Here is a 22427-nt window from a genome sequence, read left to right on the forward strand (position 1 = left end):
AAGGGAGCTACAATGCAATGACTCACCCGCATAAGGCCACACCAGGGGAATTGCTCCATCTTGCTTGGAGAGACTTGGGGCCTATCTACACTTGCAATTTACAGCGCTGCAACTTTCTGGCTCGGGGTGTTAAAAAACACACACACACACCCCGAGTGCAGCAAGTTTCAGTGTTGTAAAGCACCAGTGTAGACAGTGCACCTGCACTGGGAGCTACACCCATCGTGGAAATATGAAATTTTTTAGAGCACTGGGACAGCTCTCTCCCAGCGCTGCGGTGTGAACACAAGGCATGTTAAAGCGCTGCCATGGCAGCGCTTTAGCATTGCCAGTGTAGATCAGCCCTCAGCAATGCCTCACAGACATTCTTGGACTTGTGTTCTACAAGCATATGGACTGAAGGTATAAAGCAGACAGAGAGAACACATAGTGGCCCTTCTCCTGCCCCCACTTTCGCTGCAAGCAACCAAGACACTGAGAAGAAGACAAGACTCCAACACAGGAGATTGGCCCAGGTTTAAGGAACAAACCTGTATATTGAGGACTGCAATATCCAGTAGGGTGAGAAAAACTGCTTAATCTAGTTGCTGCCCAGTCAGGGTTGAGAGTTTAGACTGTGTGCTTGTATTTTCTTTTCTTTTGGTAGCCACTCTGACTTGTTATGCTTTGACTTATAATCACTTAAAATTTATCTTTGTAGTTAATAAATGTGTTTGTTTATTCTACCTGAAGCAGTTCGTTTGGTTTGAAGCATGTCAGACACTCTCCTTGGGATAACAAGCCTGGTACATATCAATTTCTTTGTTAAATTACAAACTCATATAAGCCTGCAGCGTCCAGCAGGCATAACTAGACGCTGAGAGACGGAGGTTCCTAGGGTTATCTCTGGGACCAGAGATATTGGCTAGTGGCATTCGCTTGCAAGTAGCTGGGAGCAGCTTACATGCCAGAGGCTGTGCGTGAACAGCCCAGGAGTGGGGGTTCTCACAGCAGAGCAGGGTAAGGCCAGCTCCCAGAGTCAAGGATTGGAGTGGCCTAGCAGAGCACCGGTCCAGATAACACCAGAGGGGAATGTCACACTCATATAGGGAGATCTTATGTCTTGCATGTGCTGAAATACCTAATCATAGTAGCATGACATTGGGAACAGAAAGCTTAACTTCTGTATTTATTGATTTTGGGGGGAGATTTAGGGTAGCCCTGACACACCTGTCATTTAATTCCATGGGTCATCACATGCTTTGGGGACTCATATTCAGTGTCTGGCTCAGGCCTTTTATACAGAGAGGTTTTAAGGCTACAGTATTCAAATCCCAGGTCGTGTTCAGCCCCCAACTATAATTGCATGTGAATTAATATGGAGAATAATAGATAAATATGGAGGAGTGTAAAAAGTTACCTATTGATGTCACATGTCAGCCCCAGCTCACACTTAATAAATTTCCTTCTTCAGTCTTTGACAAGGCAAAAGCAGTAGTTATTCTTAGTAATGGGCAAATTCGCTCCAGTAAAAGAATGCAATTCCCACTAAGCTCCTTGGGCAGTTGCATAGGTGTAGCTGAGGAGACAGTTTGGCCCAGGCTATGTGCAGCCTGCCTTTGATATCCATTTCTAGCTGAAGAAGTTCCTGTTTATAAGAGCTGCTCATAAAAAAAGAAAATATCTTACAAAAGTAGTTTTAGAAATTTTTCTCCCAATTTTTTTAATTTGGCATTTCATCGACTTTTAAATTTGAAAAATCAGCTATCATTTGTTAAAAAAAACTATCTGAAAAGAATCCCCTTTTTGAAAATTTCAGGAATGAAATTTGCTTTTGAAAAAAAAATGACTAGCTCTGCAGTTGGTCAAACAGGAAAATAATTTTGCTAAAATTTAATAGAAAATATTCCAAGTTTTGAAATTTAAAAATATTCAGAAATAAAAAATTACCATCTCCACACTTTTTATTTTAATGTAGGTTTGAATGAGTCAAAGAAAACACTACTCCAAATAAAGAGCTCTGCAGCTGTCCAGCAAAGGGAAATCTAACCATCAGAAATCAGTCTTCCTGTTTCTTTAATGGATTAGATATTAAAAACTGAACATTCTAAGTTGTGGTCACAAAAAACATACTTTCATGTACTCACATCCAATCTACCTTAGTATTTTATTTTGTTGTCCATCACCATAGTATCTGTTTTTGTGTGACAATCATGTATCAATTTTATTTTTAAAAACAAAGATCTAAATTAGCTTAGACATAGTATCTCAGGTACATTGATTTACAGCATTTGAGTTTATGCAAATATTGTATAAGAAAAAGAAAGGGAGCAGGGAGAAAAGGCAAACACAACCAACAGATACTTATCACATATTCAGTGCCCGGCACCAGCTTTACTAGTTATTTATTCGTGAGGGCTAATCTAGCAGGTTTATGGAGCTAATAATTGTGCAACAGAGGTTCAGAGGTAGTTGCAGGTACAGTAACCATGCCACATATATGTATCCATTTAAGTCAATGATATTAAAAATTAAACAAGTGTTAACCTAGCTTACAGCTAACTAAAAGCTGGAGATAAATGTTTACTTGTGGGCGTGCATAATCTTGCAATAAATCATCTATCTGAATGTCACCTACAGCTTCCTAAACAAACTACTGATGGTTATCAGCATTACACAAGGATGTGGGGGGACCCATAATTTGACCTTTGCACATGTCAAGAGTCACATTCACAATGGAAGTCATGGTCTTGCTTGGCACTGCAACAATTTCTGTGGGAGTTGTGCATACACAACTGATGGTATAAGAGAGCCTCTGGTGTCCAGGGCTGGGACTCCAATGAGTTTGATAATACTACCAGGATTGCATGGTTTATTACTGACAGCCTATGTGCTGTCATAATTCACTGATTTTGTCATGGTGGAAGGTTAGAAGTCCTGGACACATGGGGTCCCATTCCTTAAAAGCATCATACAGGGGCCTATTCACTTTAGGAGGTTTCACATGAATTCAGAGATCATGGCATATTCAGGGCCATTGTAAGCAAAGATGTATATATTTGATAATTAGCTGAGAAACTATATTTTTGTACATTTCCAACATAAGGGATGAATCCATGCCAGGTCACAGCTGAAGGTGAATGAAGAGCAGATCTGATGTAAAAAGATAGCAGGAAATTAGTGAACAAAATAGAATATTCTTATTTCCTTTTGAGAAGCAGCAAGCCTGGTGAGCAAAGGCCCTGGATAAATCTACTTTGATCACAAGAAATGCAGCAGAACATTCACCTATTATATTAATTCTAGCCAAGGTAGCTATAGGCTGACTTCATACCATCTAGGTTCAGATTCTCTCAAAGGTACACAACCATGGAATAGTTTGGATAAATAACCCATAGTAGACTAAGGAGTTCAGGCTGATGGATCACACCCAACATAGTTTTGTATAAGGCCTGTGCAGGTTTATTTAGTTATTCTATTTATTTATTGGAGGGGGGAGTCTACTTTATACTAAACCCCATTTAAAAAAAATCAATCTAAATTCAATAGAAGGATATACTTACTAAATTATATTTTGTTCCTATACTGATCACCTTTTCTGTTGGTTACAAGGGTGACCAGAGGTCCCGATTTTATAGGGACAGTCCCGATATTTGGGGCTTTGTCTTTTATAGGCACCTATTACCCCCCCATCCCCTGTCCTGATTTTTAACATTTGTTATTTGGTTACCCTAGTTACAAGACAGGTATCTGTAGTTCTGCATACCAATTTCTCCCTCTATTTTGCTTGCTCCCTTTTACATCATTTGTAGGCAAGACTTTTCTTCACAGATCAAAGCTAGAACAGATTGTGTTCTATAAATCACATATAGCATCATACGCTGGCCATAGTGATGTAGGTTTTGGTACAAGTACTGCCACTGATGGGATGCACATGATATAGTCCTACATCATAGAGAAAATGTTATCAGATTTGCAGTAATTATCTATACTGAGCTTAATGATATTTTTAGGTACTTCCGAGGATGTCAAATAGTTCTCTACAGCTAGCGAATGGAATAAAATGCTAGGAGCAGAAGAGTGGTGATGGGACATTCAGAAAAGTTTCAGACTGAGCTCCATTTTCCTCAGTCAAAATGTGTTATTGGAGCCCTCTTGTGTTCACTTTGACCAATAACCACAATATCCATCCATTGCCTTTCCACTTCAAGATCTAGAGCAGGGGTGGCCAACCTGCGCCTGAGAAGAAGCCAGAATTTACCAATGTACATTGCTAAAGAGGCACAGTAATACATCAGCAGCCCCCCATCAGCTCCCCGCTGCTTGCCAGCAGCCCTGCTGATCAGCACCTCCCCCTCCTTCCCCATGCCTCCTGCGGCATGCAGAAGGCTCTGGGGGGAGGGTGAGGAGAAAGAGCAGGGCAGGCTCAGGGAAGGGGGCAGGAAGGACAGGGACCTTGGGGGAAGGGGTGAAGTAGGGGCAGGGCCTGTGGCAGAGTCAGGGAGCAGTGAGCACCCCCCTGCCCCTGGCACTTTGGAAAGTTGGCACCTGTAGCACCAGCCCTGGAGTTGGTGCCTATGCAAGGTGTCGCATATTAACTTCTGAAGAGCCGCATGCAGCTCCGGAGTCACAGGTTGGCCACCCCAATCTAGAGGAATCTGCTCCTTAGCTCCGTTATGGCTGGCTTTTTGTTTGCTCAAACTGAACCTTTGCTCTCCTTTACACGGTCCTCTCTCCCTGGTGTAGTCCATACCTCCCCTTCATACACACTTCTCCTCACTGATCCCTTTCACTCCTCTGTTGTGTCCTGTGCTTGCTAACTGCTGGTAATGGGAGAATAATGGATTTGAATTATGCTCTTTGCAACCCGTGAAGCATTCAGCACAGGTTAAGCAAAAATCAGTTGTGCTTGTTTAGAGGATTACAATATTTTAGTATGTATAGGCTACATCTGCACTCTATGATTTGCAGTCTGGGTAGACATACCCTCACTAGCTTTAATCTAGCTAGCATGGCAAAAAACAGTGAAGACACAATGGTGTGGGCTAGCAACATGAATAGATACTCAAAAGGGCCCAGGCAGGCTTCTACTGACCATACAGAACTTCTGTTCTGCTGCCACCTTTTCACAGCCAATTTTAGCAGGCTAGCCAGATCAAAGCTAGCAGCTGCCATTACACTTTTAACTGCAGTGTAAGCATAGGCACATCTTTACCCTCCAGTACCCTTCACACAATAAGTTTGGAGTGAATGTGCTAGAGCCACCTTGCCTCACTTTACTAGTTTTCCCTAAGCAACAAATAGACCCTTAACAGTGGCATGGAAACCCACTAATATATAACAACTTGGGCAGGAGGTAGTTTAGACAGACATTAGGCCTTGCTACCATACATAAGATATAAATGCACCTTCACAGAAGAGTCGTTTCAGTGGTAAGTGGGGGGTTGAGGCTGCCTTGCCAGTTGGGTGGGCAGTACAGTGGCTATGGGTCTTCCCTGCCAATAGCAGGTAGCGAGATTGCAAGGACTGGAGGCCATATCTCAATTAACTAAAGGTTTAAGGTCAGTGAAGTTGCAGGCAGATGCCTTTTCGGTATTGTTTTCCAGTGCGGGACAACAGAGGAGAACTGAATAGCAAAGTGAAGGAAGCTGCAGGGATGCTAGACCTGCCCCCACTAATGGCATAATGCTGTTGCAGCTGTGGGCAAAAACAGAAGGTGACTCCTTGAAAGGCATGTACCCTTCCATCCCAGCTGCCCCACCCATCCTTAGTTCAGCCAGCCACAGGAACAGCTCCAAGAGCTTCTGTGCCCTGGGGCAGCAGCTTAGTTAAGCTGCAGGAGCATGTGCTTGTGGTGCCAACAATGGATGTCCCAGACCATGGCATCATAGAGGAGCCACAAAAATGCAATAGAAAGGACACAACTGGAAGAGAACGGGCAGAAAGGAGTAGTTAGAAAAGCAAGCTTGATTACTCAGCAGAACTGCAGTTGTGTGAGGTGACTTGATGGGTACCAAACTCCTATCCCTCACACTGAAAGCTGGACCCAAAAGAGGCTGGGTGACAGGATTAAGGAAACTCCCATAGCCTCATTTGCATTGAAGATGGGACAGGGAGGCATCCCCATTAGCATACAGAATGGAGAACAGAGATTCCCAGGCAAGAACCACACTGAACTCTGGGACCTGAAAAGCAGGGAAGCACTGCAGGATGGGGGATCTCTGTTCCAGATGTTAATGAACCCACACCTGCACACACCTAGCTCAGTAGTTATCAGACCAATTCTAGTAATAAATCCTTTATTGGTATCCAAAATACTAAAGCTGCCTAATTACATTGTGAGCTCCCTTGAAGGAACATGGCCCATAGCCAGGAAAAAATGGTTACCTACCTTTTCATAACTGTTGTTCTTCGAGATGTGTTGTTCACGTCCATTACACATTAGGTGTGTGCGCGCCATGTGCACAGACGTCGGAAACTTTTCCCCTTAGCAGCTCCCGTCGAGCCGGCAGGGGAGCCCCCGCCAGAGCGGCGCCTCATGTTGGTGCATATATACCCCTGCTGGTGCATATATACCCCTGCCGACCCGACCCTCCCTCAGTTCCTTCTTGCCGGTGACTCCGACAGAGGGGAAGAAGGGTGGGAAGTGTAATGGACGTGAACACCACATCTCGAAGAACAAGTTACGAAAAGGTAGGCAACCATTTTTTCTTCTTCGAGTGATTGTTCACGTCCATTACACATTAGATGACTCACAAGCTTACCGTAGGAGGCGGGTAGGAGTCATGGAACAATTGATTGAAGCACAGCCCTGCCGACTGCCACGTCCTCTCTGGCCTGTTAATGGACTGTGAATGTGTGCACCGACGACCAGGTGGCTGCTCTACAGATCTCCTGGAGCGGAACCTGTGCCAGAAAAACTGTCGAGGACGCTTGAGCCGTAGTCGAGTGGGCCGTGATTGCCAGGGCTGGCACCTTCGTGAACTCATAGCATGCATGGATGCAATCCACAATGAAATCCATTGTGCCGAGACCCGAAGCCCTTTCATTCTCTCCTCAATGGCGACGAACAATTGCATTGACTTGCAGAAAGGTCTCCAGATAGAACACCAGGGCCCTATGGACATCTAGAGTATGCAGGCTACGGTGACTTGGGTCCATCCATGGTTTGGGAAAGAACACTAGCAAACAAATGTCCTGTCCCATATGAAATTGCAAAATTACTTTAGGGAGGAATTTAGGGTGTGGCTTAAGTTGCACCTTGTCCTTATAAAAAAAACTGTATAAGGGGGCTTTGAAGTGAGGGCCCTCAGTTCTGACACCCTCCTTGCGGACGTAATGGCCACCAAAAACGCCACCTTCCAGGAGAGGTGAGTGAAAGACCAAGAGGCTAGGGGCTCGAAAGGGGGTCCCATGAGTTTGGTCAGGACCAAGTTAAGGTTCTAGGAAGGGACCGGTGGGCGAGAGTAAGGAAACACCTTCTCCAGTCCCTTGAGGAACCCGGCTACCATGGGGTTGGAAAACACCAAATGCCCAGACTCCCCTGGATGGAATGCTGAAATTGCAGCCAGATGCACTCTAATTGAGGAGGGGGCGAGACCTTGATTTTTGAGGTGCAGTAGGTATTCCAGTATGACTGGAACAGAGGCCTGTAGAGGCTGTATGTACTTTGGTTCACACCAGCAGGAGAACCTCTTCCACTTAGCGAGGTATGTCACCCTAGTGGAAGGCTTCCTACTACAGAGGAGAATTTGTCGCACCTGAAAGGAGCACTGACTCTCCATAGCGTTCAGCCACAGAGTTTCCACACCATTAGATGTAGCAATAGCAGGTTCGGGTGGAGCAGGTGCCCGCGGTCCTGTGTGATGAGATCTCGGTGCAGCGGCAGGGCAATCGGGGTGGCCACTGACATTTCCAGCAAAGTCGTAAACCAGTGTTGGTGGGGCCAAGCCGGTGAGATCAGACTCATCGCCACTTTGTCCCTGCAAACCTTGAGGAGGACTCTGTGGATGAGCAGGAGCGATGGAAAGGTGTACTTCAGACTCCCGCTCCAAGGGATTGTGAAGGCATCTGCGATCGAGCCTGGAGTGTGGTTTTGGAAAGAACAAAACTGCGGGCATTGACTGTTGTCCTTGGTGGCAAAGAGGTCCATTTGGGGAAAAACCCACTTCTGGAAGATCGAATGCAGGATATCCAATCTCATCATCCATTCGCTCATTTGGCACGACCTGCTGAGGCGATCCGCCAGCTCGTTTTGCTCCCCCGGAAGGTATGACGCTACAAGGTGCACTGAACGGGCTATACAAAAGTCCCATAGGAGAAGGGCCTCTTGTCATAGGAGAGAGGAACGGGCTCCGCCCTGCTTGTTTATATAGAACATGGCGGTGGCGTTGTTTTTCAAAAGGGTCACATTTTGCCCTTCTAAAGTAGCGTGAAAGGTCTGGCAGGCTAGGCGAACCGCCCTGAGCTCCTTTACGTTGATGTGGAGCGACATTTTGTCTCTGGACCACAAGCCCTGCATCCATAGGTTCCCCAAGTGTGTTCCCCAGTCGAGGTCTGATGCATCTGTTACCAGTGTCAGAATGGGCTGCGGTGCGGCGAAGGGGATCACTTTGCAAACTACCTGCTGATTGAGCCACCAGCGCAGGGAGTCCAATACCTGGGCAGGGACTATCACTACAAGGTCCAAGGGGTCTCTGCTGGGGCGATACGACTGGGCTAGCCACAATTGCAAAGTCCTGAGATGCAGTCAAGCGTGTTTGACCACGTGAGTGCACGCCGCCATGTGTCCTAGGAGCTGCAGGCAGCATCTGGCCACGGTTGTGGGGAACCTCAGCATTGAGTCTATAGCACGCTGGATGGCCAGAAATCTGGATTCTGGGAGGCTCGCTCACGCCTGTACTGAGTCCAGGACTGCCCCAATGAACTCCAGCCTCTGTGCGGGTATCAGGGAGGACTTGTGCACATAGACTAGGTCTCCTAGTCAGAGGAATACGTCCAGTGCCATTGCCACGTGGGAGCGGACCTCCTCCTTGGACCGACCCACGAGGAGCCAGTCATCTAAGTACGGGTATACTCGCATTCTTCTTCTGCAAAGAAAGGCTGCCACTACTGACATGCATTTCGTGAACACACGTGGGGCCATCACCAGGCCGAAGGGTAGGACCGTAAACTGGTAATGGTGTTGGTTTATGGTGAACCGCAGGAACTGCCGGTGAGTGGAATGAATGGCGACGTGAAAGTACGCATCTTTCATATCGAGGGCAGCGTACCAATCCCCCGGATCCAGGGACAGGATAATAGAGTCAAGGGAGACCATGCGGAAGTGGACCTTGACTAAGAATTTGTTGAGTCCACGCAGGTCTAAAACGGGTCAAAGACCCCCCCTTAGCTTTGGGGATAAGGCAATAACGTGAGTAAAACCTCTTTCCCCTTAAGTTCTGATGGACCTCTTTCACAGCCCCCGCCTCAAGGAGCATCTGTACCTCCTGCATCAGGAGTTGCTCGTGAGAGGGGTCTCTGAAGAGGGATGGGGAAGGGGGGTGGAAGGAGGAGAACCAAAGTGTGTATCCCACTTTCACCGTGAGTAGGACCCAACAGTCCAATGTTATATGGGACCACGCACGGTATAAGTGGGACAAGCGGTTCAGGAAACATAGGGAAGGATCCGATAACTGGTTCGGTGCGCTGTCCTCAAGCGCACCTTCAAAACCCATTTGTTGCCGGGTTGCGGCTTGCCCTGGCCCTGGCCTTGGCTAAGCCTGTTGTTCCACCTACGCCTATTGTCGCTGCCTCTCCTATGGTATGGCTCCTGGCCAGGGCCGGCTCCAGAGCCCAGCGGGGCAAGCACCCGCCTGGGGCAGCCCTTTCCCGGGGGGGCGGCAGGCTGGGCCAGCGGACCTGCCGCAGTCATGCCTGCGGGAGGTCCACCGGAGCCCCGGGAGCAGCGGACCTGCCGCAGGCATGACTGTGGAGGGGATGCTCGGCCGGCGGCTCCAGTGGACCTCCCGCAGGCATGACTGCAGACGGTTCGCTGGTCCCACGGCTCGGCTGGACCTCCCGCAGGCATGCCTGCGGCAGCTCAACCAGAGCCGCCGGACCAGCGAACCGGTCCAGCTGCGGGAGGTCCAGCCGAGCCGCGCGACCAGCGGACCCTCCGCAGTCATGCCCGCGGGAGGTCCGCTGCTCCCGCGGCTCGGGGGCGCCTCCCGGGCATGACTGCTTGGGGCGGCCAAATTTGTAGAGCCGCCCCTGCTCCTGGCTAGGGCGAGGTTGGTATTGCCTTTGTTGCGGCGGCTGGGGCTTGAAGGATTTCCTCTGCGTCGCCGGGGTGTGCATCCCCAACGACTTAAGGGTTACCGGGGAGTCTTTAAGGCTATGCAGCCTGGCATCGTTTGGTCCGAGAAGAGGCCGGACTCTTCGAATGGGAGATCTTGAAGGGTATTTTGGACCTCTGGCAGAAGGCCTGAAGCCATGCCTCCGCTGAGGCGATTGTTCTGGCTGTAGTGTCTGCCGAGTTGAGGGAGGCCTGCAGAGAGGTTTTGGCTACCGTCTTCCCTTCAGCCACAAGGGCCGTGAACTCAGGTTGAGAGCCCTGGGGTAACGAGTCCTTAAATTTGGAAACTGCTGCCCAGGAATTAAAATTATGTCTATTCATAAGGTTAGGGCCTTCTGCGTTTCGTCCTCTAGCCCTTCTTGCACCTCCTCGCATGGCGGCGGCTCATCTGGGGCCTGCCTGACTGCATCCGGGACGGCACCAGGCTCGGTACCGCTTCTGCCCTCCTGTGTTCCGGAGAAGTGTCTGGTGGCCTGGAAACTGTGGCCTCCTTAGGTGCGAAAGGGCATCTGTGCTGGGACCGGGACCGATGCACTGAGTAGCCAGATCTTGAGGCTCTGGAGGGGGGGCCCTTGCTGCTGGTGATAGGCCCATGGTGTCCAAAAGGGCCACTGCCCTGGCAGGCCCCAGTGTAGGTGTCACAGGGTTTGGGGCTCCCTGCTAGCCGGTGCTCTGCGGGCATAACTGGAGCGGCCCAAGTCCACCTCGGATTCTGAGGATGCTGACCTTGAAGGCTAGGGTAGTGCCGTGGATTGGTGCTGCTGCGGGGCTGGGGAATGGCGACTCGTCAACCGGTATTCTCAGAACTGGGATTGATGGCTTGTGGTTGGGCCCAAGGACTTCGGCCTTGCAACACCTTGTTGCTGGCCTGGTGATGGTGCTGGGGAGCGGTGAACTGGCGGAGGCGGTGCCGTGTGTTGGCTGGGGTCCAGTGCCCCTGAGGCTCACTGAGTCAGGGGCAACTGGGAGTCCACCGAGGCGGAGCTCAACTGGGACAGATGCCAGGAGCGATGCCGGGATGGTGACCTCGACGGGCACACCATTGCCGGTTTGCCTCTAGATGGAAGTCTTGGTGACGGAGGCTTCTCTTTGGCAGGGAGGGGGCTCGTCGTGGACAATTCAATGAGGTCCTTTGCTGCCTCAAAAGTGTCTGATGTGGAGGGCTGTTCTATGAGCTCCTCCAGCCCTTCCTCCGCACTCAGCCCAGGGCTCAACGGGCTCATAGGCGCCGGATCCACTGGGACATGCCCTGGGGCAGCAATGCCCTTTTGCGTGGTCGGTTCCCTTGGCGGTATCGCCGTCTTATGCGGGAAGCATCCTCAGGTCTTAGGCTGGCCCTTCAACCGGGCCGACGAGGTCGAACGGTGCCGGGGCCCGTCTTGTTGCCTCAGTGCGGTATGCTTGCAGTACCCCATTGGTGCCGGATCGCGAACTGACGGCGGGGCACTCCACACCGAGGATGCCGGTGCCGAGGTCGGATGGTCCAAGGCCGAAGGTTGCAGCATGGCCTCCATGAGCAGCTGCTTGAGACGAAAGTCTCTTTCTTTCTTAGTCCTCGGCTTAAAGGCCTTACAGATCTTGCAGCGCTCCATCTGATGCGATTCCCCCAGGCAAGGGAGACACAAGTTGTGGGGATCACTAATAGGCATAGGCTTGTGGCACATGGCACAAGCCTTAAATCCTTGGGCCTGCAGCATACCCGCAGCCCAAGGCTGGTGTTGGAAGAGCTTCCAAACACCTAGTTAAGCTTCCTTTGTTCTATCACTATTGAGAAGTGTCAAGTATCAGAGGGGTAGCCGTGTTAGTCTGGTTCTGTAGAAGCAGCAAAGAATCCTGTGGCACCTTATAGACTAACAGATAAGGAGTGCTAACTACTGCTAACTACTGATAACTGCTAAATGCTGATAACAATGCTAAGGGACACTCTCAGGCGAGAGATGAAGGGCTGTTCCAACGCTGCCACAGATGGTAAGAAGGAACTGAGGGAGGGTCAAGAGGGGTATATATGCACCAGCATGAGGCACCGCTCTGGTGGGGGCTCCCCTGCCAGCCCGACGGGAGCCGCTAAGGGAAAAAGTTTCCAACGTCCGTGCACGTGACGCACGCACACCTAATGTGTAACAGACATGAACAATCACTCAAAGAAGAATAAGCATTTCCTATTGTCTAACCTGCACAAACACTTTGGTATATTCCCTTGAGCCACCAGTTTACTCATAAACTAATCTAGTGTTCTCCCTTGACCCATTGTTCTTTCCCTACAAAAAACCCTACCTATGCTCAAGTACATGTTCTGATGCCTGGATCCAAAATCTGCATCAGTTCCATTGGGACTTCATCTTCTCCTAGCTTATCATGCTGGGGGCACTACCTGTCTCCAGCACTCCAGACCCTCAGTTACCACCACCACCACCTGGGAATCCCGATGGATTCAAGCTTCACAGTGGTGAGAACCCAACCCTCTCTAGGTATAGTCTTCTGACCCTGACTTGTGTGATCAGTTATGGTTTTCTAAACTTGACTTTTATAATATTAAATCTAACTTAAATTTGATTATAACTTTTATTTGTTTGGCTCCCCTTGTATATTACCTGGCAATAAATAACTTTAATGGTTAAGCTGGTTGCTTCTCTCTCCCCTCCCCGTCACATGAGTGTTTTTTGGCTTCCACATTCGCTCTGCAGCAACGCTCCTACCTAAGCTAAAGGTTTCTGCAGTGCCCAAAAATCCTGTGGAGTCTGCTCATCAAGTGGGTTACTACCAGAGCAATTGTAACGCAAAAGTGGGGAGAGGGATGTGCTGAATCCAGGAGCACGAGAGGGTGGCAGCTTGGAAGTGCTGCTCGACCCTGTCCACTGAGTCCAGGGACATATAAGGGGTCAGCTTGGGAGTACTGATTAACCTAGTCCTCTCAGGTAGGTGTGTGAGAAATTCTGAGGCTGGAAGATCCCAGCCCTGGGGATCCTAGGTCCTGCAAGCTAAGTCTATTGGGAGGGAACTTGCAGAAGTAGAGCTCTGTATGAGAATACAAGTGACACAAGCAGTACATTGATAAAAGGAGACACCCCCCCCCCCCTGTTCTCAGAAGAGTAACCCTAATAAATGAGCATACCCCAAAGTTACCAGATTTGCCTGTTACACCAACATATCCACTTTCAAGAGTTTCTTTTAATGCTGCATGCACATGGTACTGGCAGTAGCACATTTTAATCTTAAAGCCAGATTTTCCTAGGCTTTAGGACACTAGGTTAACATCCTCTTCTATAGCAAGGGCCATGCTGCTATAAGTGCTATGTATTATTAAAGTAGGTGCCATGGGATCTTCTGTATGTCAATGAAAATGTAGTGGTAAAGTTAAAACACATTTTATCCACTTCCAGTCCTTTCCCTCATTTTGATAGCAGACATTATCATCTTACTACACTATGGGATGTAGTAAGAGTTGCTAATGCTAGTGACAAATTTATTCAAGAGCTCTATTATAAGGCATTTCAGAGGAAAGATGGAATGAATGTACATCAGAGATTAAGGAAATTTTGCAATCAATGTGATTTTTATTTTTTGCATTGGATACATACAGATGCAGTGAAACTGCTCTCTTTTCCAGAAAGCATGATTGACAGTCCTTGAGTACTGGCCAGTTGGAAAACAAAAATTGATTGACAGAACTGAACAAGAGAGTTTTAACAGTTAGTTACAGGGAACACATGCTATCTCCTCAGTGAATGATGCAATGGATTAAATTGTCCATTTACAAACCCACTGAAATCAATACAATCACATGGAGTGTAAATCACAGTCTGGCTCTACTTTTCTGTGTGAATTCAGATGTGATCAAAGCTGGTAAAAAAAGTGGAGGTATAGAAATATAGAAAGTCCATGCAGACTACATGCATGAAAGACTAAAGGAAATTCAGATGGAGAGCACAGCTTCTGCTTAATATCGTGCCTTTGAGAGAGAAATACCCTAAGTGACTCTAAAATCTGCCTGTCTGCCCTGTAATAAAACACCTGCAGCTGGCCTGCATCAACTGACTGGGGCTTGGGATGCAGGGCTATAAAACTGCACTGTAGCTGTTCGGGATCCGGCTGGAGCCCAAGCTCTGGGACCCCATGAGGTGGGGAGGGTTCCAGAGCCCAGGCTCCAGTCTGAGCCCAAACATCTACCGCCCTACAGCACAAGCCCTGCAAGTCTGAGTCAGCTGCCACAGGTGTTTTACTGCAGTATAGTCATACCCTTGAGCACTTCATTTAACGAGGTGGGTGGTGCAGAGGATGGGGCACTGGCCAGGGATTTAAGAGATCTAGGTTCCATTCCTGGCTCTCTCTTTTCCTTAAACATAAAGGTTCAATACACAGCATCATGAAAAAGGCACAAGGAGGTTATATTCTGTAGTCTAGGACATTTCCGAGGGGAAAGTGGCTTGTTTAATCTCTTAGCTGCTGCGAACTAGGATCCTGATCCAGTGATGTGCTGGGAGGAGCACAAATCAATGGAGGTAATCAAAACAAGAATATTCAGGGCAGTATAGGATGTTCCCTAAAAATAAGTGTCACCTTATTGTTCAATGTTCTCCATAAAAAAAAAAAAAAGGAGATTTAGGGCCAGATTGTCAGAGGGGCTTCACCTCCACCTCTTTCTCTGGGATTTTGTGTAGATACCAGTGCACACACTTTTCAAGCAGATACTTGCAGATGAACTGGAATGAAAATTTGAGTTTGCACACACAGGCCCTGGTAGGGGTCAGCCTATGCCAAACCACTTTTGGGCATCCCCCTGCCAATCAGCTGAACTGCTAGTATATGTGCAGTTATAAAGCCACCTTCAGTACAGGTCCTATGAAGGGCTCACTGTGATTGATTGTTGCAGGTGATATTCTCCTAACACATGTAGGAGAAAGCCTCAGAGGACAGACTTAATAGAAGAGCAGACATCTCATCATTGTTTTCAGGGCAGTGCTACTATAGTCATTAGAATAGGTTGGAAGTGATTTGCTGGTTTCTGTAGAGTTCAGATACATGAAAATTACTTCTCAGGATTAACTAAGCCAGTCGGAATCTACCCCTTTTATTTATTTTTTTTAGGCCAACTCGTAAAAATAGAAAAGAGTTCTTCAAAAAATTTTAAGATTGGTTGGTAGTGGATATGACAGAACATAACCCATCTAGTGCACTAGGGGAAAGTTGCTGTAACTCAGGATCTTGTTTGAGGTGAGTGTTGGTATTCTAAGCTTGTGCATTTTTTTTTAAAGCTATGCCTGATGGTTTATTTCACACACTAAAGTACTAACTATGTTTTGCAATAATATATGGTGAGGGTGGAACCTGAAAGCCTAGCACTGAAGTGCCCGATCAAGGTACTATAAAAAGTATGATCACATTTACAAACAAGACACACAGAAATAAGATCATGTTAGCTAAAACTTAATTTACAGGAAGGTCAAGGTGGGAGCTGACCTTATGTTCTCAGCCAATTTTTTCCCTTATTGAGCTGAAAAAGAGCAAAGACATTTTTACATACAGCCCAGAGCTGCTGCAGGACCTATCAATATTGTTCTCGGAAGGGGTGGGGAGAAAGTAATAGAAATCATAAGCTAAACTGGTCATTTTATTTAATAGTCTTATTGATGAAACATTAGAGGTACTATACTGCATGGTTAAGATTCTTCTCAGAACCAACAGGAAGAACAATACAGTATAAAATAAAAATTTAGAGTCTTAGGCTTAGTCTGATTGCATCTTATGCACTGAATACCAACAGAGTAGAGAGCTCAGCTACATTTTAACTAGAAAAGAAGCCTCAAGCCTTAACACTACCCATTCTGAAAAGCTGTTGGGAGAGAATTCTCAATGTGGGGTCATGAAATAATGTGACCCATATTGCTATGGGTCCATATTGCTAGAAGCAAGGGGAATCCTGCTATGGAAGAGGCTGACCACTGTTCTATGCATTTCAAATGAAGAGAGTCTAAAATCTGACAGTTTTGACACTGCTTACAAATAGATTTCCAATTATTTTACATGATAATGGAAGTGCAGTGCTCTCCCCTCCCCCATATTCTTGACCCGAGAGATGTACAGGATTTGAGCCTTCCCTCCAACCTTTGGAAAGGCTCTTTTCTTGACAATAAGCTAGTCAATAGGCAAGATCTCCCAGCATGGCATGATGGGGGAGAAGCAACTCCATTAGGGACAAGGAGATGTCCTCTTCTGGCATAACTGGACAATAGAAGTGAGCGGGTGGGGAGGGAGAAGTCTGCCTTCTCCTCAAAATGCTTCACTCTGCAGTGCGGCTGCTCCTGGCCAGCAAGGCTAGAGCTAATCAGCAGCTGCTCAGTGGTGCTATGGGCTCCATCCTGCCAATGTGCGCTAGTCTCTGGGTATGGGGCACCTTTACAAACCATCTGATTCCAACTGTGGGTCTAAAGGACACCTTCCAGCCAAAAGCCTGGATCCTGCTTTAATCCACCCGTTCACAAGTACATTGTATGTAGTTTATTTACAAATATTTCCTGCAACAATGAAGACCAATTGAAGATAGGTCATCAGAATAAATTAAATGACTATCAAGAAATTTTATTATACGTGTATTCAAAGTTAAAAAATCAGAAGCAGGAGCAAGATTTATCTAGCATCTCTGAACTATATGGGGTACAGTACTTTGTAGAAACACAGCTGGAAGGGACTTAAAATACATTAATGGTACCCTTTGCTCCTCCAATGAAAAAAGGCCATACAAAAGAAACTGGTAATGCTTCAAAAGTCTCCTAAGCAATTGCACATTTGAACTCATTAGAACAGTTGTATTTTAAATTGCACAAAACAGTGTTTTTCTTCAAAAATATGTTTTGTTTTTTTTACACAAGCAATATATCCTTCAGTGCATGACTGGTTTGTTAAATCTCAAGATTTATTTTTGTGACCAACTGATGTTTTGCCAGCCATAATCACCTTGTTATATCTAAGTGATGCTATAACTATGTTAATTTCATATATTTGTTATAGAAAATATATTTGTTAAATTTAAAAGCTATGTAGCAGATTATAGATTATCTAGTGGTAAAACCTTAATGTAATTGCCACGGATGGGTGAATTATTCACAGGAAAGGGAAAAGTTAAATGCTAAATATGGGAGTGGTGCTAGATAGCCAAACTGCCAATTTGTTTTGCAAGAGAATATCAAAAGAAGCTGATGCTAGTGGGTTCTAGCTCTTTTATTTGCTGGAAAAAGGTTATCCCAGTAGCACAGACTGACATAGGGGACAGAATGAAATTAAATCAACTAGCATTTAATCATACAATTCATTATCAAATCTAAATAGCTTAATTTCCCAAGGCAGGTGCATAGCTCCTGTTCATGTTAATAGGTGGTGTGCATCCCTACCCCCAAATCTTTGAGGCACATAACTTACAATGTGGCTCCAAACCTCCCCAAGTTTTACTTTTGCTGCAATGTAATCTAAATAAGGTATTGATTAAAAGGATTGTAAATATATAACCCATCTTGATTTTATTGGGTAGAAGGACCCATGGAGAAGGTTTTCACAGATCTCTTATTGTTAATGTTTACTATTAAACCATGTGATAGGAACAAAAGAGTTGTGTGTGGGAAAAAAACTTCTCGTTTTCTCTTCCATTGTTTTCATTCCTCTCTCCTAAATGTCCATTTCCTCCCTGATTTACATTAGCTCATTACCTAACTTCAGGTCCTTTCTGGCACAAATGATATTTCATATGATAGTTTTGGAAAGACTTCTGTTTTCACGCTAAAACCTTCCATCATGTAGCAAGGAATGGAACTAATTAATGTAACTCTTCAAATGTAAAACATTCAACATATTCTTTTCAATACAGTTTCAGATCATTGAACAAATGTATTTCTTTTCCTAATACAGACTTGCCAAAAGCTCTAAATTAGCATTTACTCATTCAGATTTCAAATTTGAGAGGATAAAACAAACACTAGCGTGATGCCAGTTTCTGAGGGAAGCTATGAGAAGTGTGAAGAATTAGGAAGTATCAAGCTAAAAAAATATCCTTTAGCAAAATATTTCTGGAGAGTGGTTAGTCATAAAGCCAGTTCCAAAATATGTGAATCAAGAATATACCAGAGATGGTATTTAGTGGCATGGAATCTACCATCTTATTGTTTTTGAAATGCAAACTGAGTAAGATCATGACATTACTATCCCATGATATTAGCATACACTAGCTAGAGCAGGCTATAAATGCATATCAAAAGTATATGACAATGATTTTAATTCAGCAGTGTCAACAGCACCACTTGGGTGTTGCTATAAGGCTATCATGGCAGTTCTTTCCAATACCTCATCAATTTTTCTGCAAGAATGAACATATCACCTCCAATGGTGGCAAAAAGAGCTGACCTGCACATACTTCTTCCCGCACTACATAATACACTATAACATCAGTTTTTATGAAAATCCAATGAACTCCCATCTCCTTTGCGACTCCATGGTACATCATGATAAAGTTAAATGAATTTCATTTTCAAAAACTGTTTAATAAGCTCTTGTGTGACAACCTTATGGAATTACATATATCCTAATATTTATGGAACGTAGATAATTCATACACTTGACAGACCAATGTACATGGCAATATTTCCCTAAAAGTTCACTGTAAATGCCAGCTGGAATCGTGCAATCCACGAAAACGTCAGACCTCACTCAGTTTATAATGGCAAGGACCACCACTGCACATAGCATTTAAGATTAACAGCCCTCATCTGAACTCAGGCAAACTATTCAAGAAATATTCTGTATCTTCATAGTTATTGCTTCAGAAGAGAATTTTAGAAATGTTTAACATTAATTTTTCTTCAAAGAAAGACAAGGTGGTAATTAAGCTAATGCTATAGCTATATATAGTTTCTTCATGGTAAATGGAGAACTAAGCTTTTCCATATAAAAATTTAGTTCATTGAAGTTATGTAGGAGGGGCTTTTTATTTTAGCGATTATAGCCAGGCTTGCATAGCCCCCCATTTTAACAGCTGTAAACATACTGTATGAGCATGTGAGATTTGTGACATATCGTGGGCTGCCTTCACTACTGAGAATGTGCAGCTTATCTACTAAATAACAGCTACAAAAGTTCACTGTTATACGTTAGCCAAGAAGAGGGAATAAATACAGCTTCAGCATGTCTAAAAGACTGGGATTATTTACAGACACTCAGAAGCTATTTGAACACAACAGATTACTTTAATGTAGTTTTACCAATAACTGAATTTGCAGACGACACTCCAAGAAAGTCAGTAGATCAGGATCTCTTATGTCAAGCATTTACTCTTACTGCTACCCCAAGACAGAGGGAACGCCTGCCCCTTTATTCAAACATTGCTTAAAAAAATAAGTCTTTCCTTCTTCCAAAGTTATAACCAATACTCCTTTTGGAGGCAGTCTAAACAGCTGCACCGAGGCAAAGAGCTCAACGGGGGACTGCTTACTGGAAGGGACAGTATTTACTATTTGCACAAATCTGAAAAAACTAAACTCATTTTGCTCTGATAATCCTTTAGCTACTGTACAAGATATTTCAGCAGAGAAAGCACATTGTTAACACTACATGTAAACCAAGTTATGACAGATCCTTTTATCGCAGTGTCATGTTGCAGGTAAGCCATTTTATGTTACATCAACAGGCTGGGAAATTGCATTTTTGCATCAAGGTGATTCTCATTGAAGCCTATAGAAGAGTTTTGCTCTACAAAGGCAACTCTCTCTCCTGGAAGAGCAAGAGAAAAAGGATCCAGCAATCAGTGCTTTTGTGACGATATTCTTAGGAGGGATTTCATTCATTCGGTGCATGTTGCTGTACATAAGGTGCATGAACCTGTCAGGTCCTAGGTCAGCGTGAGGAGAAGCCGGTTGCAAGGCTGCAACCAACTACTGGCGTCATGTCCCATATCTATAAGAAAAAACAAGATGTGGGAAACTACTCAGCACGTCATATAGTATTAAAATCAAGAGTATAAGACCTACTCTAATATTCTTTTGGCTACATGTGTAACAATATGCCCTAAAAGAATCAGCATTCAACAGGATACTGAAATAGCGCTGTTTGTCAGCTTGGTCACCTTCTAAAAATTATAGTAGCCTTGCAAACCAACAACATAGTCAAACTATGTTTGAAGAAAGGATTCTATCTTGCACAGCACGTTGTTACAGAGCTATAAAATATTATAGAAGAGAGTTTCCAATGCCAAAATTGTTTTTTTTTTCATAAGCCTGTCTGTGGAAGAGCATAAAAAGTTACTGGGCTGTTTCATTACTAGTATCTGCAGGAAGTATAACCACAGTATAGCATATGATCAAAAGATTTTATGACTTTAGGAAATTGAGTACCACTGCAGTAGAGCTAGAGATAGGGCATGTTGACCAAGGATTATATGAACAGTGCTCTGAATTGCTCCTTGGGGCACTCCACTTGCTTTGTCTAATGTGTGTTACAGGAGTGTTCCATGCTTTCCGACACTCCAGGATACACCTGCAGGCACTAGGCAAACATACTGGCAATGTCAAGATCCTCTCTCATCTGCCCAGCCAGCCACAGTAGTGATGAGACAAAGCATAGTGAGACATGGGAACAGAAGGAAATGAAGATAGGTATCAGACAGTAGGAAGTTGGGTAGTGTCAGATGGAAGATGGAATATCAAGCTAGCAACACTAATATAATATTTGCATCATGGCAATTGAACACATACAGATTCCTCAGTGCTGAAATACTCTATTTGAGAAGTAAAGACTTGATCTGATATTTATGAGCCTGAAGCCGTCATTGTTCCACAATTAAATTCCCAAACTGCATCCAGACGTATTTAATTTCCTCTACAGTCATCTCAAATGGAGTGACACAATGGGTATTAAAGCAAAACATTTTAAAATGCAAGTCCTTGGGCATGTGCTGACAAACCCTTTTGCTGAATGTATGCTATCAGCAAGAGAAGCCGAGATTAAGTTCCTCATTTGGAAGACTCAGACTCTAAATAGCAGTTCATTTCATGTCTTAATCAGATTAGGAGGAGACTGAAAACACAGTTTCACTAAGGGTACGTCTACACTACGGGACTATTCTGAATTTGCATAAACCGGTTTTGTAAAACAGATTGTATAAAATCGAGTGCGCGTGGCCACACTAAACACATTAAATCAGTGGTGTGCGTCCACGGTCCGAGGCTAGCATCGACTTCTGGAGCGTTGCACTGTGGGTAGCTATTCCGTAGCTATCCCATAGTTCCCGCAGCCTCCCCCACCCCTTGGAATTTCCGGGTTGAGATCCCAGTGCCTGACGGGGCAAAAATCATTGTCGCGGGTGGTTCTGGGTAAATGTCGTCAGTCACTCCTTCCTCTGGGAAAGCAACGGCAGACAATCATTTCAAGCCCGTTTTCCCTGGATTGCCCTGGCAGATGCCATAGCATGGCAATCATGGAGCCTGTTTTGCCTTTTGTGACTGTCACCGTATATGTACTAGATGCTGCTGACAGAGGCGATTCAGCAGCGTTACACAGCAGCATGCTTTTGCTTTTGCATGACAGCAGAGATGGTTACCAGCCATACTGTACCATCTACCAATCCATAAATTGGTAAAAAGATGATCATGGTTACCAGTCCTTTTGCACTGCACCATCTGTTGCTGTCATAAGTGCCCCTGGCTGCTCTTAGCCAGGGGCGCAAAAGCCAAAATTGGGAATGACTCCCTGAGTCAATCCCTCCTTTTTGGTATCTAAAAATAGAATCAGTCCTGTCTAGAATTTGGGCAAGTGTACTAGAGAACCACTGTATCATAGAACCAGAGAGCACAGCTGCTCTGTGTCAGATCCAGCTGAAATTATGAGCTGTATGCTATTCACAGGGGGTGCTCCTGCAACAACCCCACCTGTTGATTCCATTCTTCCCCCAGCCTTCCTGGGCTACCGTAGCATTGTCCCCCCACTTGTGTGATGAAGTAATAAAGAATGCAGGAATAAGACACACTGACTTGTTAGTGAGAAATGAGTGGAAGGCAGCCTCCAGCTGCTATGATAGTCCAGACAGGACATTAAGAAGTGTGGAGGAGAGGAGCCCAGCATTGCGCTGCTAGTCCAG

The 22427-nt window shown here is 45.4% G+C and overlaps 1 protein-coding gene across 3 annotated transcripts in view; it reads right to left on the reverse strand.

Annotated features, from left to right (window-relative positions):
- Positions 1-13849: 13849 nt before the first annotated feature.
- WDFY1 (WD repeat and FYVE domain containing 1) overlaps positions 13850-22427 on the reverse strand; it is a 55377-nt gene continuing 46799 nt past the window's right edge. For all 3 annotated transcript variants that reach the window (XM_045030197.1, XM_045030198.1, XM_045030199.1), the window contains one exon: positions 13850-20248. In XM_045030197.1, the coding sequence (XP_044886132.1) occupies positions 20189-20248 (60 nt within the window). In that variant the 3' untranslated portion in view covers positions 13850-20188. The remainder of the gene's footprint in view (positions 20249-22427) is intronic.

This window comes from Mauremys mutica, chromosome 9 (assembly GCF_020497125.1).
Source record: "Mauremys mutica isolate MM-2020 ecotype Southern chromosome 9, ASM2049712v1, whole genome shotgun sequence".
Classification (NCBI taxonomy): Eukaryota; Metazoa; Chordata; order Testudines; family Geoemydidae; genus Mauremys; species Mauremys mutica.